Here is a 20885-nt window from a genome sequence, read left to right on the forward strand (position 1 = left end):
TATACAAATTCATTTTAATGTAAATATAGAAAAACTATGTTACGATAATACTTTTTTTATATTATAGGTGAAAAAAACACGAAATTATTATTTTTTATTCCTAATCGTTAATTACATTCCCGTAATTTAAATACGTCGCCCGCCCAATCCGCGATCGAGAACGAAGCCGACAATAACACGAACGAAAAAAAATGTAATCCGCCATCAAGTGGCGGGGGAAGTGCAACGAAATGCGAAACAATAGAGTGGATAAAGTGAATCATAGAGCATTAGAGACATAAATCAAGAACGTACGCGATCGGCGGCGATTGGGCAATGCACACAATAAAAACATGTTATTAAACGCGTCGCGGTCCCCCCTATGCGCCGCCCCTACGTTTAACCGGCTCCACCTGAAACGACACCATTGGATCGAGGAAAAGAGGACCGGGGGAGAAACACGCCACGGCTGCGGACCGCATCGTAGTAGGTCGAGAGAGAGTCGCGTCGAGCGTTTGTTCCGGTCGTTTGCGTACTACTGGCACTGGCACGTCGTCGTCGAAACCGTCGTCCGTCATTCATAAAACCCGGGGCCGCGCCACCATCTGACTTTTCTGCCGCGGTTTTCGCGTGTCCATACGCGGCCGACAACCGACAACCGACGTTTACGTGTTACCGTTTTCCAGCGTTCCAGGACTGGTCGTCGACTGGGTCCGTCGTTTGTTCCGCTGTCGCACCGTCGAACCCGTTTCACACACGTCCGTTCGATTTTGGTTTTGCGTTTCCCGTTCGCCCTGTCATATTTCACCTTTTATTTTACTTCATTTTTTTTTTCTTTGATTTTTTTTTTTGGTGCAGTTCGGTGGCGGAGTGCTATAGGCATTCTGCAAGAAAGACAGAGTCAAAATTCGCGTCAAAAACAGAGAACCGGTACCCGTTTACGCCATGGAGATGGATCCGCAGGAACGGGAAAGCGAAATCGGAGAGGAGAGTCCAGTGGTGAGTTTTTCACGTTTCTACTGTTTGTATTTTGGTTTGGTTTTTTTTTTTTTTGCGCCGCCGTTCTTGACAGTTGTGGTGTTGTTAAGTGAGGAAAAAAAATGAGTGTGCGGCGTTCCGAAAGTCCAGCTCGTGTGTGCAACGGCGAAGCTGCCGCGAACTAATCGCGCGGGGTTTCGTAATAAGTGATTTGCGGGACAAAACAACACAACAAAACCTGTGTTTATTATTTCGTCGTATTGTTTGTTTCGAGGCACAGACGATTGAACACCACACATCATTTCTGGTTTTTCACATGCAGGCCGAACAAATCGCGAAAAACTCATTCGCACTGTAACGTTGTTTCTTTATTTACAAACGGTTCTGATGCCGACCTTTATAATTTATACGGGGTGGACTTTTTAACGAAACTATAAAATTCAATGTCACTGTTTATCTTTTATGAAATTACTGTTTTTCAATATTTTACATTATTTGTAAGTAATTTTCTTACTGTAAGATTTTTTTGTTTTGTGTAATTAACCTTGTAAATATCATTTAATTGTAATATTAGTTTCGGTAATTTAAATTATTTACTTACTGGGTTTATTTTTAAAAACAACGTGGCCTTGAATTTTGATTGTTCTAAAATATATTTGTCAGTTGTTTTAAAAATATCATTACTATAAATTTTAATAACTCATTCTCACCAGATATTATTTTCATTTTCTGTAAAATATTTCACCAATTTTGAGTTTCTTTTAATTCTTCTATATATTTTTTAAAATTATTTCATTTATGTAATTTTTATTTTATACCTCTATTTTTTGGACTCAACTAATTGTATCAAATATACTCTAAAATTATATAAATTATATAAATAAAATATAATCTAAAAAACTTTTTAGCAGAATTCGAGGATTTAACTTTCTTTATTATTTTAAATTTAAATTAATCAATTAAAATGTAATTTTTACTAAATTATGTATATTTTTTATAAATTAAAATCTATATTTTATCATATTTGTTAATTTTTCGTAAAGCAAAAATTAATTATATTAATTAACTATTACTTAACTAATTTGGCAAATTATATAAATACACTCAAATCTATATTTATTTTTATATTTTTACTTCCATATTTCACTGTTATTCAATTTTATATAATTTTTTGAATAAAAAGTCTTCAACTTATTATTATTCAACTAATTTGGCAAATTTTATAAGTACACTTAAATCTCTAATTTTTTATAAATACTATAATAAGATTTGTCTATTTTTATTTTTACTTTTTTTTTAATTTAGTATTTCACAGTTATTTAATTTTATATAATTTTTTAAATAAAAAGTCTTCAACTTATTATTATTTAACAAATTTGGCAAATTTTATAAGTACACTTAAATCTCCAATTTTTTATAAATACTGTATTAAGATTTGTCTGTGTTTATTATTTTTTTTTATTTCACTGTAATTCATTTTTATACAATTTTTTAAATAAAATGTCTTTCTTTCATTATTAATTACTAATTTGGCAAATTTTATAAATACACTTAAAAGTTGCTTCACTTTAATCTCTAACTTTTTACATATATTATACTAAGAATTGTCCATATTTATTTATAATTTTTTTTCACTGCTATTCAATTTGATTTAATTTTTTAAATAAAAGTGTCTAATTTATTATTATATAATTAAATTGATATATTTTATGAATACATTGAAAAATCTCTATTATTTATAAATATATTAAAAATTGTCTGTATTTATTTTTATTTTATTTACTTTTTATTCATAAATATCATAATACTTATTTTTTTTGTACCGTTTCCTCGTTTAATTTAACGCAAATTAAATTTTGCAAATTTGTCATTTACTATTTATTTTCATTTAGGAGTTCAATTTCAATAATTTCTTGTTTTAAATAGATATATTGCATAATTTACAAAAAGAGTTTATTAGGTTTATATTTTGCACACAATTCAATTAATAATAGTTAACATAAATGAACAACATAAATCCATATTTTTAAATTCCGAGAAATCTTAAAAAACTAATTATTTTCTTTAAGGTAAAATGCAATAAACTCGGCCTTACATTGTTGCTTAAACGTATGTTGGGGCATAATAAAAACGAAAATTACTACAATTTTAAGCAGCAGATTTCTTATTATTTTATTCAACGAAAATTGAGTTTATTTATAATGTGTATAATTTTTGATGTTCTACTTCCATGAATTACTGAAAAATTTATATCAGCCAAGTTCAGTCAATAAAGTTTTGACAAATTTTTGATTTTTATTAATTTAACTTTATTTTTCTACATATATTTATTTTCAGATGTTTTGTTTAATTTTCAGAATTTAATTTAATCGGTTAAATGATGTTATTATTGGTTGTATAAATTAATATGCGCGTTATAAAAATTTCTATTTTATTCCGATTTATCAAAAGCCCATTTATTGCCTGTTTTAAAATTGTTTCGGTGAATTTATTATTACCGTATCTTCGGATAATCTCAAATGAACCTTCGGATTAATGAGTTATGACTAATAGCATCGACCACTCGGCATCTAATCCCTCAAACGTTTACGAGCTTTGCCTAGAATTTCCCTGTTTGTACATTTTTGGATTTTCCGAAGCATCCGACAATTAAGGTCCCAAAGTCATATAAATCGATTGTACAAACAACAAATGCAGTACCTGTTCGGTACCTGGCAAGTGCAATACACGCACAATAACCGTAAACTTCTTTAATGCGATTATCTTTGGATGGAACATTGTCTCTCACCTTGTTCGAAATGCTACGGTTTACGAACTGTGTTTGTTTATTTTTCGAGTACGTCGGCCTTGTGCCAAAGAAAACATTGTTTTTATTTATTATTATTTTTTTTTGTTTAAATCTGGTATGGTGTCAACTCGTGCAGTTGAACTGTTGCAACATTGTTTTCTAATTGACAGTTGTGGTTAATGGTGTAGAAATACGCATTAATTTTATTTAATTGTGTTTTCCAACGTGCACACTTCATTTTGTTATACGTTTAATGTAACGATTTTCACTTTTCACATTTAGAAAATTAAGGGAAATACTATAATAGGCATTTAATTTTAAATCAACTGATTGTTGTTGAATTAAGAGACCAGATGGATTGAATCGGAAATTATTTGTACCACCTTACTATAATATACATTGGTTATTAATTATATACTTGAAGTGTGACCCACTTGAGATGGAAATATTCTCCTAACATTTATGTTTGTTTATTCATTTATTTATTATTAATCATTTTATGAAATTTTGTGTGTATCCATTTTGAAGGATGTTCTCCTAGTTTGAATCAATGGAAAATTACTATTACAATCGAAAGTCTGCCATTGTTAATCAATGGAATTACACTGATTAATCAGAACAAATTTCACTGATTGATCAGTGTAATTCCTCATTTTAACCAATTTTGAAGGATACCCCATCGCATCTTATTTTATCATAAAAATATTATAATTAATTTTTATTATTTTTGTAATGAAAAAAGATGATATAACTAATCTTTATCCAGTGACAAAATGGTAAAAAACAAATTTTATGCTATGCATTAAATGTCTGTCATTTGAGGTTCTATTTATTAAAATGTAGTTGTAATTATATAAAAAATATAACAATGCTTATTTCTTAAATGGACCACCAGTATGTATAATTACAGTTGCATTTAATTAATTAGTATTTTAATATGAACTGTTCGTTACAAATTTTTTCAAAAATAAAATTTAAATAATTGTGTTTAACTTATGAGTTTTAATATTAATTTGTTGTCATGTTTTTTTTTTTTAATATTTATATTTATATTTTTGTTTAGTTACATTCATAATTAGATTTATTATAATCATTTATCATTTTTGAAGAATGTTAAATGCGATGGAATTTTTTGTATATAAAAATGCTGTACATATTTTTTTTTTTAATTTTTTGAACTGGAGATTTTAAACAACTTTTATTAAATTACAAATGTTAAAAAAGAACGCTATGCATAAAGTTTTTAATGCATACTTTTTACTAAAACTATATAAAAAATATAAGGTTGTTTCTTTCTTCAATAAGCTACTTGTCTGTATAATTATATTATAATTATAATTGTATTTAATTAATTAGTATTTTACTATTAGCTGTTCATTATAAATTTTTCCAAAATAAATTTTAGATTATTGTGTTCAGTTTACATCAGTGTTCATATTAATTTTTTCTGTTGTTTCTCTGATCTGTCGATTTTTCTTATTTCTGAACTGGAATATATGTTATGACTAACCTTTAACTAATTACAAATGGTTATATTATATTACACATAGTTTTTTAATGTCTATTTTTTGAACTTTTATTTATTAAAATATAGTTATAATCATAAATATATAAAAGTATATCCAATTTAAATGGGCCACCTGTGTGTATAATTATGATTGTATTTAATTAATACAGTTCCACATTTTATCTAATGTTAATTAAGATATTAAATGTTCTATGACATCTTATTTTTTTCATAAAAATTCTACAATTGTCTAACGAAAAATGTCAAAAAACAAATGTATAAAATTTTTAATGTCTATTTTTTGAGATGCTATTTATTAAAATGTAGTTATAATTATATAAAAATATAAGGGTGTCCACCTCAACTGGGCCACCTGTATAATTGTACTTTAATATTAGCTGTTCGTTATAAATTTTTCTAAAATAAACATTAGGTAATTGTGTTCAGTTTCAGTTAATTTCGAATATTTTTGTTTAGTAAAATTCATAATGTTTAATTAATAAATACCATTCCACATTTTATCCAATTTTGTAGAATGCTAAGTGGGCTGGAGTTTTTTTTTAATAAAAATGCTATAATCAATTTTTGTTATTTTTAAACTGGAAAAGATGTTATAATTAACCTTAATCTAATTATAAATGGTAAAAAACATATAAAATTGTTTAATGCCACATTTTAGAGCTATTGTTTATTAAGATGTAGTTACAACCATAAAAAATATATAATATATACAATTTAAATGGGCCACCTGTGTGGCCACAATTATAATTGTATTTAATTAATTAGTATTTCGATAATAGCTGTTAACGTAAATGTGTTCAGTTTGATTACTAATATTAATCTGTACCATCGCGTTATAAAAATGTTGAATATTTTTGTTTAGTAAAAGTCACAATTAGATTTATAATCACTATTAAAATGTTTAATTAATACATACGATAAGACAAACAAAATAATATATATTTAAGCTGTAAAGATATTGTCATAAATTATTATTAGTAGTAAATTGATATTCTAATTTAATTTTAATTGTTCAATATTCTAAATACTAATCAAAAGTTATAATCCATAAAAAAATAAATGATCATAATAATGAAATATACTTTTTATAATGTAATAATAATTTCAAATAATAGTGTATGTATGTCTTATTTTTTATATTTCATAATGGCAAATAAAAATTTTTAAACGCCATTTTAATATTTATGTTTGAATAATAAATAATGAATGTGTAGATATAATTAAATTTATATAATGAAAAAAATGGAACTAAAATTTATACGTATTAATAGGTTGTAATTTTTCTAGGTTTATGTATTTAATAATTATTGTGCCGACTTAAAAAATATACTTGTGCTTGTTCAAGTGTTCTGGGCGTGTGATAATTTTAAAATTTAATTAGTGGGTAATCATTGATATTTTCTATTTTTAAAATATTTTACACAAATTAGATATTGTAGCGTTCAAGATTTGGCTTTCAACTGCGTATTGTAAAACTAGGCTTAATGTTATTGTGTTATCACTGTATTATAATTAACATATAAATGAATAGAGGCATATGCATAACTGATATAATTTTTTAACATTTAATGGTATGCTAATTATTAACATTATCGCAATATTATTAACGACGCCGATAGAAGTAAAAAAACAAGTATAAACTATATATCGCCATATTATTTCGATTAGGCACACTAAAAATAGAAGCAAAGTAGCACCTGCATTCGGTCTAGTGTATATTTTATACAAACAGTTAAAAATATTTGTTGACCATTACAATTATTCCTGTAGAATGGCCCATTAAATAAACAATAAACAATCTGAAAAATGACTAAGACATAATTAATGCATACCGAACCTGTTCTTTGTCCTTTGTTGACAAAATAATTGAATTATTAGTATAATTAGTTCCGAGATATTTTATAATTTATATAGATATTGGACGATTTGTTTAATAATGCACAATTAATTCGTCTATTTGAGCGTGTCCGTTGTCAACGAAATAATAAATCAATTAGTACAATCACTAGACGGTTTATTAATTCGACATTCCGTAAAATTGGTTATTCCAAATATTGCCCCGTCATTCCGAACGTTTTCGTTTCGTGTATCTAACACACTTTGATTATGTAAAATGTCCGCACCTCGCATTTTTATGTATTTTTTTAATTGATTTTTAAACAATGCTGCTTTGTTACATAATGAATTTAAGTTGGAAGCGACGCTTCCATCAAAACCTATTAATTAGACAATGCGCTAATGAAGCACCATCGCTAACGTCAGAGGTTGATAACGAAATAAAAGTGTGCGGTTAATTATTGCATTAGCGACAGTATCAATTATTTATTTATATATGCTGTCTTAACGGCAAGACGTGTTTTAATTTAAAAAAAAAATTAGAGGATCATTAAGAAATGAACATTACTCTCGTCGGCACAAATTCGAAAATATTAAATTAATAGTTCAGTGCTGAAGACAACGAAATTGTTAATTTCATCGTGACCGGATGTAATTTCTTGCTCTAATGTAATTCCCTTGTACAAAGACATTAAAATTTCCTTCTTCAGACTATTTATCGACATGTATAAAATTCCTACATAATATCGCATGTCTATATTTGCACAGGTTCTAAATGCAGTTTTAAAACGGCTATAACTAATAAACAATTTAACAACTTTTTGTTTGCCATTTAAAACGATTATATCTGTGGCTCTAATTGCCCAGTAGACAATGTTCTAGTGTTAAAAAGTGCATTTTTCGATCGTCGTAAAGACAAAGAACAATACAAACGAAAATTCTAATGAGCAAGGAAGAAATGTCCGGAACAAAGAGCTCTAAATACATACTTAGTGATTTTAATGATGGCTTATATCGAACCGCCACGAACAATAAGTTTTTTCTGCTTTTTTCTTCTCAAGATGCGTTTTTTTAATCAAACGATTATTTTACCACTCGTTGACTGGATCTCTTCGTTTCGCCGGTGTGGACAAGTGAAAGTGCGACTTGTAGGAATATTAAATATTGAGAGCAATTTTTATTTATAAATGTGTATTTTATTGGTGTTAATTTGTCTTTACTTGACAGTCACAAAATAATATCAGAATCAACAGTATATTTTATGGAAATAGTAATTGTATTTGGAATTTTTATTTTTAAAATTTCAATTTATTTTTAATGGTCTTTATTAATTATTAAATTTTATTGCAATAATTGAAAATTACATGACGGAATATTTATTTTTAATTGTTTATTTTTCTCGTTTGAGGTTCATTTTATTTTTTCTTGTAGGTTTAGAAAATGTAATCAATGTGTATTTTAAAATATTTTATCTTAATTATTTATTATTTTTTTAATTAAATAATTAAAAAATAAAGTTATGTTTTTGTCGTTTTTATTCATTCATTATGACTAACTTTTATTTATGGATGAATTATTTCTTAATTTTTCTAATGATTTTTTAATAGAAAAAACTAATTTTAACATTTTCATATTTCTTAATCATATTTAACTTTTTTATTGAATTTTAATACTTCGAATGCAATGTAATAAAAATTCAATATTTATTTATAAAATTTTGAAACATTGGGTATCAGTCTACTTAAAAATATATTAATATTATTTTTTAAATTATTTCTTTAATGATATTTCGTGTTAATAAATGTAGTCTTTAATTTTTTATATTAATCTAATAAATTATGCTGTGGGACTTTTAAAATTTAAAATTTCAGTCAAATTACAAACTAGTATCATATGTGACCTAAAGTTAAAGTTGGTTCCAAGTCTAAAATACAAACCTAAATTATTTCTTAAATTATTGGTTCTCATATGTGGATTTTTATACTATTAAAACAGAATATTTACAATTTTTGATTTATTATCAAGTTTAAATCTTACATTTATATTTCTAATCAGTAAATTGAGTCGGGTAGGAAGATGAAAAGGTGAAATCAAATTAAATAAATACATATAAAACTATTCTAACACTAATAATTAAGAGACAAATTTTAGATATTACAATTTTAATATGTATCATTTTTTACAGCCAAAAATTATATATTTTCTAAAAAGAAAATTAATTATTCTTCAAAATGGGTACATATTTTACAAAAGAAAAATAAATCTACGCTTAATTAGAATTAATTAACCATGATAAAAAGAAGCAAAATATCTGAGAATATTACACAGTAACTGAACTCACAGTTGGTTTAGAGATGGTTAAAATATCGTAGATAAATAATTGAGTAGCCCCATAGAATATACGAAATGAATCTTATGTGAGTTGAAGCCACTAAAAATTAAATTGCTTTTGTGAAATGATGCCTTGAGTTATTATCTAATATTACAAGATATTTGTGACATTTTATACTATGGTTTGCTTCATCACAAAAAGTAAACTTCTCAGAAAAATGTGAATTTTAAGACCACCCTAACTTCTTTTTTCATTTCGTAAAAATGATAATTAATTGATATTCATATTGATACCTGTTGAGTGATAATTTTAATGACACTCACAGAATTTTAATGGTCTATCTTCAGAGCTATTCATTAAAATAGAGTTCCAAAAGAAAAAGTTACAAAGATGTTTCTGTCTTAGACGAACCACAAATATCTAGAAAAGGTCGATAAATTGTAAATTTTACAAGAAACGACTCTTTCGTGGTACATGTAAAGCGTAGAAATCAAATGTTTCAATAAAAACATGTTAAATGCCCAATTTTCTTAGAATTTTGACACATCCTATTTTTTATCAAGGCATTAAAATATATTTTGTCACTAACTTTGTCATTATAACACGTAGTTATAGCGACATTTTATATATTTGTACAAATAAGCCTTCGATTAATGGAAATGTGAACTAAATACTTATCTATCTGTCGTAAACGACATACTCCAAATTGTAATAAATTTGATTCTTACATTTATTTGTTAGTAAACCGTAATAGTTTTGAAAAAACTGGCGCTTACTATAATAAAAAGTTTCAAATGGCAATAACTATAATGTCAACATGTACAAATAATGGTAACTAATATTTTGGCTTAAAAAACGAATTTTATTTTTTATTTTGCATCAAAATAATAATTATGTAGATAAATACAAACTTTACAACAAATAATTTTTTTGTGGTAATATTGATATACTGTATAATGATTAAAACATAAAGACTATATTTTGTAACTGTGGAAATAAAAAAATTCAGTAAAATCAAGTGAAATCCTCAATTTTCATAGAATTTTAGGGCTTAGGATATTTTATCACGCACTTAGAATGATAGAAAAATTCCAATTGAGCAAAAACAAAGTTTTAAGTGGCAGCAACTATATCAGCATGATTTGATAAATATGTAACTTTATGGAGAAAAGTTTTGTTGCCTAATTTGATAAATTTTATGGTAATTTTTGTTAAAACATCATTATAAGATGTAGTTATAACGACATTTTATATTTTTATCTTGTTTAATTATGCAAAAATCATAAACGTGTCATATTTCACTTGTTGCTTTAAGCAGAAACAAGGTTTAGATTAGTGGAAATGGGAACAAAACTAATCCTCACGCTCCAAATTGTAACCGACATGATTCTGACGCGGTTACACTTATTCATCAATAACATAAAGGTATCTACATTAAAATGAGGTGTCAACTTAGAAGTACAATTTTGATTTATAATAAAAGAAAAATTCTAATTGAACAAAAACAGTTTCAAATGGCAGTAACTACAGTAATCATCAATGTAACTTTTTGGAGAAAGGTAAATTTTACAAGAAACCATTCTTTGTGGTTATTTGGATTTAAATTGTATAATGTTGATTGTTAATACTTAAAAGGTTATATGTTCTAAGTGTAGAAACCTAATATTTTAATAAAATCAAATCCTCAAATTTCAAAGAATTTTGACTCATAGGATATTTTTTTCTGACCTTCAAAATATTTTTTTTTTGCTTAATTTGATAAATTTTATGGTAATTTTTGTAAAAACATCATTATAACATGTAGTTATACCGACATTTAATATTTTTATCTTATTTAATTATGCAAAAATCATAAGCGTGTCATTTTTCTCTTGTTGCATTAAGCAGAAATAATGGAAATGGGAGCAAAATATTATCTATCACTTACATAAAAATTAGATGGCTTTAGATTAACTGACCAAGAACAGATAACTGTAAGTTGTGTAAGTTTGGCTTAAAAGAACGAATATAATAAAAGGTGTTTTGTAAAATAATCATTGATAGGCCTTCTGACGCAACATTTTAAATAACATACTACTTTTTACAAGAAATGTTTTTCCTTATACATTTGTTTTTTTTTTTTAATTAAAACTCCATCAATTTAGTCGAATTCTCAGTTTCTAGGGAATTTTGGGTCAGAGTATATTTTTCCAGAATATCAAAATATTTTTTTATTGCTTACTTTGATAAATTTTATGGTAATTTTTACCAAAACAACATTGTAACATGTAGTTATAACGACATTTTATATTTTTATCTTGTTTAATTATGCAAAAAGCATAGACGTGTTTTTTCACTTGTTGCTTTTAATTATTTATCAGTAACATGCAAGTGATACGTTAAAATTTGGTGGTAATTAATTGATAAATTCCAACTGATCAAAAAATGACAGTAACTACAGTATCCGCATTTTCAGATAATCTAAACTAATTAATTTGATTTAAAAACATAATTTTGGCAAAGCCAATCGCCTACGGCGTTTCATCCAATAACTCAACGACATCGATTATCTTGTCCGGAAAGACCGGGAACAGCAAAACCGCACCGCATCCGAACGAATCGTCGTCACATCTCGAAATTGTGCCCAACCGACGTTCGTAAATAAACAAATAATAAAAGACGCGGCACGGCGGCGGTGACTTCAACCGCACCCCGAAAACTCCCCACGAGAGCCGGAGGAACGCGGCGCGAAGCCGCGGACAGGCGCGCACCGCGGCGGTCCGGTGGCCGCCGTTCTTCCCTTCCCGGGGCCCTCTCTCGCGCGCGCCCGTTCACTTTTGATATCGCGTTATTGCGATCGCGGAGCGCCGCGCCGCGCCGCTTGATAGCCGTTCCGCCATTGGGAGAGTGGCATCATCCAGGCCACGCCCTGCACATCTCACCATTGGACCCGCTCCGGCCCGCCGACCTACCGCGATCGATACACCTAGACTAATTCGAGGGCGATTTTATCGGGCCCGCACTTTTATTACGTCGCCCGTCGTCGCTCGCGATCGCGGCGGCGGCGGCCTTTTTCCATTTGCCCATCGGACAAGTGACCGGTGACGGACGCGGCGGACCGGTCGGCAACCCGCACCGCCGAAAACGTCGTTGCTCATATGAAAAAACAGCAAAAAAAAAAGCAGTTTTTTGACGAAACATCGCTAGCAAAAAATATGTAGTAAATTTTACCGGAAATTAATTGTTGTAATTGTTAAAAAGCGAAAGACAATGATTTGTACAGGGTGTCCCAAACTGGTTGTTACCGAGTATTTCCATAATTATACAGAGAAAAATGATTTAAGCCTTCGGAGTAAGAATGTCACTAAAAACGAGTAACTTTACTTGAATTATTATAATTATTTTGAATCTTATATTACGCCTTATGTTTTACTTAGGTATAGGCACAGAATATAGTTAAAATTCAAACGAATATCTTTTAACAAAATCGATTATTTAGTTAATAATAATAATTTTATTCCAAATAATATATTTTTATATTAAGAAGTTACCTGATTAAATTGATTTTAAAAATAATGTATACCTCAAATTATCCAAATTTATCTGAATAATAAATAAAAAATGAATAAATTCTTTTATCTGTCGAAATAAAATAAAAAATAATAGGTTCAATCGATTATTAAATTGAATTTATTTCACCTAAAAAATATTCCGATTGAGAGCTTTTGTCGTGTATACTTCCAATTACCTTAATTTAAGTGAAAGATCACTTCCCAATCTTTTTTTTTGTATCTATTGAAATAAAAAATAAAAAAATATTGGGTCGAAGGCAATTAAAAAGCTAGAAATTATAATAAAATTATATTCTTAGAGCGACTTAATCCCATATATATCAAAAAACTTTTTCATCAAAATATTAAAGTTGATGAAACTAAAAAATATATATACTGGATATCCCAAATTGATACTTATAGACTGTTACGAATATTTTCTGCCTAGTAAGAGAAAAACGGGCTTAACTGTCCAGAGTTTAGCTAACGTAAAATGTGACTGTGATGAGGGATTTTGGTTTTATTAGAATAGATTTTGAATCCTAATTTTTTTTTCTGATGTATTAAGTAGTAAAAAAGCAAATTGAAACAGTTTCTGGAAATTTTTGAGAAAACGGATTATCTGGTTCAAAAGTAATTTTTGTCTAAAAAATATAAATTATCTTAATTTAAGTGAAAGATGACTTCTATATTTTTTGTTTTAATATCTATTTGAATAAAATCAAAAATTTTAGTATCAGGGGCCATTAATAAAAAATTTGATTAAATTAGCTTAAAGTTATAATAATATTATATAAAATAATTTTAATATTAGGTTTCTAGATTAAATTAATTTCATCATTTCTTTAATGTTAAGGATCTTACAATTGAGAACTTTTGCCATATATACCAACCTTAATTTAAATTAATAATATAAAAAAAGTTCAGACACAATAAAATTTTTTGCATAAATTAGCTTAAAATTCTATTAAATGAGTCTTAGAATATATACAGAATTTTTCATTTTCTGCATTAAAAGTTTAAATTAGAATTATACCTATTTTACTGAAACTAAAAAAATGTATACAGGATATCCCAAATCCCAATCTTTGCCTGTTGTATGAATTTACAAATTATATAGAGAAAGGCGGTAACGTCTAGAGTCTAGTTAATACAGAATGTCACTAAACACAAGTTATGTTGTGTCAGTTAACCTTTTCTTAATATTTTCATATTAAGAAAAGGTTAACTGATTAAAAGAAGTTATTCGTGTGAAAGATAGTTCCACTTAATCAAAAATTATATTGGCCCTTAATAAACAACTGCTTAAATAGGGTTAAAATTGGAATATAATGATTTTTTTAGAAATGTTCTATTTAAACATAGATAAAATAAATTTATAGAGTTTAAATAACACTTTTTCATGAAAATATTAACTTACATAATTATATTCTGTTATTCTCTTCACTGAAACTTAAAAAATGTGTTCAAGAAGCCCCAAATTTGTTTATTTTGGCTGATTGCCCTTTTCAAGCAGTTGCCATAAAAATATATATTTAATATTTCGAGATAATAATTATAACTTATTTTACAAGTCGAGTTTGTTTTTAAAAAGTATTCTGAAAATATTTGTGCTTTTAAGAATCAAATTTTACCTTCAAAAGATGGTGAAAACCTGCCAAGTTTCAAGCTTATTATTCAAACGTTTTGAAAGCCTGATTCCCATTTAAAATAAAAAAAGTTATAAGAAACATTAAGGAGATATATTTTTTGACATATATATATATATTTTATATTTATGGAAAAATGGTTTGTCAAATAAATAACTAAGTTACTACATTTTTTTGAAACCTGCTAAATGTCATAATGGATCGAAGATAAAAAGACGGAATCAAAAAAAATTAATTCTGGACACTGAGTTTTTCACCCAATTTCTATCTCAAAATTAATTAACTGTTGATTCACATTTATTTATTATAGCTCACTAGACATTGTCGAAAGACGCATTTTTATTGGTCAATTTTAAGAGTCTCTAGCTCTTCTGTAAGAAGGGGAGCTATAGTTTTTTATAAACAAGGTGGTGCACAAATATGTAGAGTTTTTGGCAATTTCTACAAGGCAGTAACTATGTTAGCTTGCGTACTTAGTTTAGCTTAAAAATAGGAAATCGTTTAAAAGTGATGTTTAACATGTTTTTATTGTCAAATAACCATATTGATATTGTCCATCCCGAAATTAAAACTGATTAAAATCTCGACAATAAATCTTGCTTACATGATCGTTTCTAAATTGATGCGATCTCGAATATTAACCACACAATTGTAAGCATAAGGGTGTCTCTGTAAGATATGTGTGTCGGGTTGTTCGTCCACCCTTGGCAATAAATTAAAATTAATTGTACCAATTAAAAACGAGTTAAGACGCTTGTCCGAAAAATCAGGAAATCTCGTTCTAATCCGTTAAATTGTTTTAATAGACGGCAATTGTCTTTGCGGAAACATTGACATGAATAAATTGTGAGATCTGGCGGGAAAAAATCACAAACTCATTGTTCTGTAATTGAATCGGACACCGAGATAACGAGATCACGTTCGAAATTGTTGGTAAATTAGATGTGACAGATTCACAATACGGGGTAAAACTGGCTGATTAATCGTAGAATTTAAATGTGCTAACGACATAGCGGTTTTGGTAGGAAGATAATCAATTCATTAATTCATAATTTACACTTTTGATGGACGATTGTTTTGCACCAGCTTTACTTCTAATTGGTGACACATGGTCCGTTCTTAAAAACAATTAAAATGTAGTAGTGCTGTAGTATTTATTAAAAAAATATATTATATGAATGCCTAAATATTTCTATTTAAATCTCTTTATTGCAAATTATGTATTTTTAACATTTTAACAAATTATTTTAATCTTGTATTATTTTTAGTTGAAAATCTTCATTTCATTCATTTTAGTAAGTAATATATCAAATATAATATTTAAATATATTAGGTGGATTAATCCAAGGTTGTACTCTTAAGTGGGTGTTTCTGTTATAGTGAAACATTTACCATAAACTAATTATTTAATTTTTAATTTCAATAGATTTATTAATTTAAAATGTTATTTTATTAGAATTAATAGTTAAGAAAAAAATTAAAGAGTATTAAATTTCATAAAGTTTCAACAATTTAAATAATATAATTGTCTTTATATTTTTTAACAAAGTCTTATTTTTATTTTTAGAAATTAGTAGCTGTGTTTTATACTTTATTTACATAAAAGATGTTTATTATATTTGTTTTTATTGCTGCTTTTTAGCATTTAACTGCCAATCGTTATTTTCTTAAAATTTCCATTATATATTTTATAAAATTGCACTTTAAATAAAAAATATTGTTGTTTAAGTCTTTGTTGTAGATAATATAATCGTCAAAGGTGAAAAATAATAATTTGGAAATTTTTATTATAAATTTTATATAAAATTAGAATATATATTTAGAAATAGAAAAAAACTAAAGTTTGAATTTCTTATAGTGTACATATTAAAATTGGTAAAGCTCAATAATTAATTATTTTTGTTTCTCACATTTTTTCATTTTATTATGTATTACCATATGTGATAATTGTTTAGCTATAATTACATGTGATTTGTTAATTATGTTTTATTATTTGTATAAAATGGTAATATACAGAGTGAGCCTTACATAATATATCAAAATTTACGCAGTTAATAAAAAGTTAATAAACTAGTCATATAGTCTCAAAAGTTTAGTTTTTCTGAACTATTTCCTATTTGTTTCACAACTTTCTATATAAATCTATTTAAATAATTTTTATGTTTAACTTCCTACATACTGCCTATATGAGAAAAAAATCAAATTCACAATAGTTGTAAGATCACAAAAATATTAGTATTGAAAAAGAAACTGTTTAATAAACTTCCAGCTGCACCGTTTTACCCTAAATATTCCAAGAAAACTGTTGTCACTGCCAGTTCAACCCTTATTCGTAACGCATTCATTACTAATGAGGGTCGAATACCCCCCGTTTATGTAAGATTGGTGCGATCGCGAAGTGCAAGAAACCGGTCCTGCGTTCAGTTATTATATTTAATTATAGGGAAATATCTAACCCAATAATTAAGAAAGTTACAGCCCGAATAACATCAATAACATTAAAACGCCTGGGTTAATGGAAACTTCTTCTAGTCCAATTCGAATTAGTTCTTTACGTATCGTAAACCCATTGCCAATTATATGGATAAAATAAAATTAATTCCCATTATGGGAATGGAGTTTATGTGAGATAATTCTAGTGCGAGGTATGAGCAAAAATGCGGTCGGTACGTTTGATGTCGGAATATTAATAAAGCAATATAATAAGGGAGTTTGCGAATGAGCCAGTCTTTTTTTCGTCACGTGCTGGACATGTGCTTAACAGATACACGGTCGGACATAATAAAAGTTTAGGTATTGAACGGCCCTCAGACGTTTCCATTCAATGATTTACAACTGTGGACCTTCCGTTAATTTGTTAATCTGGTAATGTTATTTGGGCAGAAAGCCCCAAGTACTCGACACCATCGAACCGCTTCCAGGACTTGAGGGTTGGTTGGTGTTTCAAGGTTTTTCTGAGAGGAAACATGTTGCAATTGCACATTGTTCACCAGACAGCTCTTCGTCTCATAATTTATGATTGGACACTAAATAAATAATCATTATATCTGCATACTACGAAATAATTAATAAAATTCATTAAAGCTGTTAATAATTTTCTTTTACAATACCCATGGTAAATTCTTAAATGAAGAACTATAAGTAATTTCTTTTAAATACATTTTATAACAACTAGTTTCTTAATTAATTTAATATTTTGGCTCTCTAGTTAGTTTATTTTTTTAAATTCAAATCAAAGATGGGTTTCCAGATTTTATGATTTTATTGAAGATTTTTAAGTTATATTTTTAATTTAACGTTTATTGAAATACCTTAAATACATTAAACCAATGTTTAAGGGTTGGTGTTTCAAGATTTTACCGACAGAAAACCTGTTTCATCAGGCAAAACTTTTTGTGTAAAGTCAATTTCCTTAAAAAATTATAAAAACTATAATTAATTATTTGAAGAACCATAAATAATTACTTTTAAATATATTTTTGATGAATTATTTATTATAAGATTTTTTTATCAGAAACTATTGAATTTATTAAAAATATGCATATCTCTACGATATTTGATAAAAAAATTTATTTTATATATATTTTTTTAAATTTAAAAAACACTTTTTAAAATTTTTGCCACGTTTCAATTCGGGCAAGAGCAGCTCCGGCGCTGGCACGAAATTTGCAAGTGAACCACGGTGGGAAACGTCGAGGAGTGTCTTCGAAGTCCAAGAGGGAGACATAAAAACTGGCCGTAATTACGGCTGGCTCGCGGGTGTGCTCCGTGCATTTTTTTACGATCGTGAAACCGGTGCATTCGGTTCGGGACCCGGTCTCGCTTCTAAAACGATAAAAGTGCGCCCAACTATTAGTTAAATTGCTGGGGATTGGGGGGTGCGCGTCCTTTTTTTTACGGTGCCCTTGCCGAGTCGTTGGCGAAAATTAATTAGCGTTTTGTATTGCGCGAAGGCGGTGTCGAGTGGTGCCGGAATATTTCGATTTTAATTGATCGTTAATGGAAACTCATTTTTATTCTTGGAAAACTGCGGGGAATGTATTTTAGAGGTTATAATTATGATTATAATTTGCGATTTATATTTTTCGTTGAAGGGGTTAAATGATCCGTTAGAAAAGTGAAAAATTCTTATTTATAAAGGGTCCGTATTGGATTTATTGCTAAATCTTAATTAATAGAGTTCAAAATTAGAGAATTGAATATAAATATGAAACTAGTGAATTATAGTTTCCAGCTCTCTTCTAAAATCCACTTTTAACTTTAAGTTTTCCGACTATAATATGATGAAAATTGAAAATTTCAACCTGTGATTTGTGTTTTCATGCACTTAATATGAAATTTGACAAATGAGAGGAGCGGAAAATTCTTGTATTCTTTCTGGAAAATTTTGGCTCTTTGTTTTTCTTATTTAAATTCTTCTTAATTATTAATTTATAATTGGAAATTAACACTTCTAGAATTCACTTTAAACTTTCAAATTTAGGTTGTATTTAATTAATTAATGTAATATTTAATATATTAGTAATGTTTTTCAAATAAACAAACAAAAGCGTAGGAAAATTATTTTTCATGAAAATGAAACTTATTTTTAAAGTGTGAATATCTTAATCTAAATTAGTAATTAGGTAAGATATAATTGATATTTGAGAGAAAAGTTCTTTTTTTTTCTAGAAACAGGTCATAGGATTTCTTACTTTTAATTAATAATTAATTGAAGAATAGTTTTTTAGTACTAAAGAATCTAATTGTATTTAAGTATAACATTTACTTCCCATGAATGCTGTTTTTCAAATTAACACATCTAAAAGAACCAACGAAAATTATTTTTTCATTTCTATTTAGTTTTAAGCAATTTTCTAAAATTTAAATATGTAATTTGCATTTTGTTAAGAAGGGAACACATTTGAAACAAGGCAGAACTGAAAACAGGTTTTTGGATTTTGTAACTGAAAAACTATTGAAAATAAATTTTAATATTTAGAAAATTGAACCTAAAGGTAAAAAAATACCTCTAATTTTTTTTTTCATTAAATTTGTAAATTGTATTTTTTAAAAATTGCCTTGCATCATATCTAAGAAAATAGAAAAGTGGAATATTATCAATTTGTGTCTAGAAATAGATTATTGAATTTCTTTATAAGCAAAATATTGGAGGGGAACTTATTATTGGAATTATTATGTCAATATGGGATCAGTCAATTTACAAAAAAATTCCTATTGTATTTAATTAGTACGTGTTTACATCTAATTTCTGATATTGTATTGTTTTTAAAATATACAAACCTTTGAATAATAGAAGATAATAATTTTCCATATAAAAGTAATGTTATGTGAACATTTTTAAAGGCTTTTTAAAATTTGTTAATTTGTGATGAAAATTTCTGGGAAAACATGGTTAAAAGATATCTGACAGAAAAATACTCATTCCATTTATAGAAACATAATATTGGGTTTCTTGATTGGCTAAGTATTGAAAAGTGTTTTGAAAATTGGTTTTGCGGTTTTAGAATATTTTGAGAAGAAACAGAAGAGAAAATGAGAACTTCCCCATTTTGTTTCTAGAACAAGATTATATTTCTTCGTAGGTAAGAAAGAGCACGTATTTAAAGAACTGACTGTTAAAATGGTATCAGTCAATTATAATTTACAAAAAAAATCCTATCGTATTTAATTGGCAAGTATTAAATCTAATTTCTGATAGTACTGTTTTTCTCGTAAACCTTTAAAAAATAGAAAATAATAGTTGATTTGAGTTTGTGATGAGTATTTCTTGGACTACTGGTTAAAAAAATATCGGATTTCTTGATTGGCAAAATATTGAACAGTTTTTTGAAAAATTATTGTTGTGGTTTGTATTTTGAAAAAACAAACTTAAATCATATCTGAGAGGGAGGAGGACAAAAGTGAAAAATTTTCATTTTGATTCCAAAAAAAGATTTAGATTTCTTAATGGGCAAAAAAATTGAATAGGAGTTCTAGAAATATAGACATGGGGGATTATTTCATATTAACCAATTTGGCTGCCATAAAATTGGAACATTCCCAAATAAAGGTTATAATTATCGTTTCTTCAATAATGAAACTAGTTAACTTCAAACATATAAATGTTAGTTTGTATTGAAGGTGATAATGCAATATAAAGTGGTAAATTGGATATCTAGAAATTCTATACCCACAATTTGCATTATTATAATACATTATTGTTTTAATACCTTTTAGCCTATCTATATTATTTCGACTTATCACGTAAAAAGTAAATGTGATA

General features: G+C 27.3%; 1 protein-coding gene across 3 annotated transcripts in view; it reads left to right on the top strand.

Moving 5' to 3' along the window:
- Window positions 1–464: 464 nt before the first annotated feature.
- Window positions 465–20885, top strand: part of LOC109608519 (protein dead ringer) — a 105039-nt gene continuing 84618 nt past the window's right edge. For 2 of the 3 annotated variants that reach the window (XM_020024958.2, XM_020024957.2), the window contains exon 1: window positions 465–978. In XM_020024958.2, the coding sequence (XP_019880517.1) occupies window positions 925–978 (54 nt within the window). In that variant the 5' untranslated portion in view covers window positions 465–924. The remainder of the gene's footprint in view (window positions 979–20885) is intronic. The other variant, XM_020024956.2, reaches the window with a different exon arrangement.

Source organism: Aethina tumida, chromosome 1 (genome assembly GCF_024364675.1).
Source record: "Aethina tumida isolate Nest 87 chromosome 1, icAetTumi1.1, whole genome shotgun sequence".
NCBI classification, from domain to species: Eukaryota; Metazoa; Arthropoda; class Insecta; order Coleoptera; family Nitidulidae; genus Aethina; species Aethina tumida.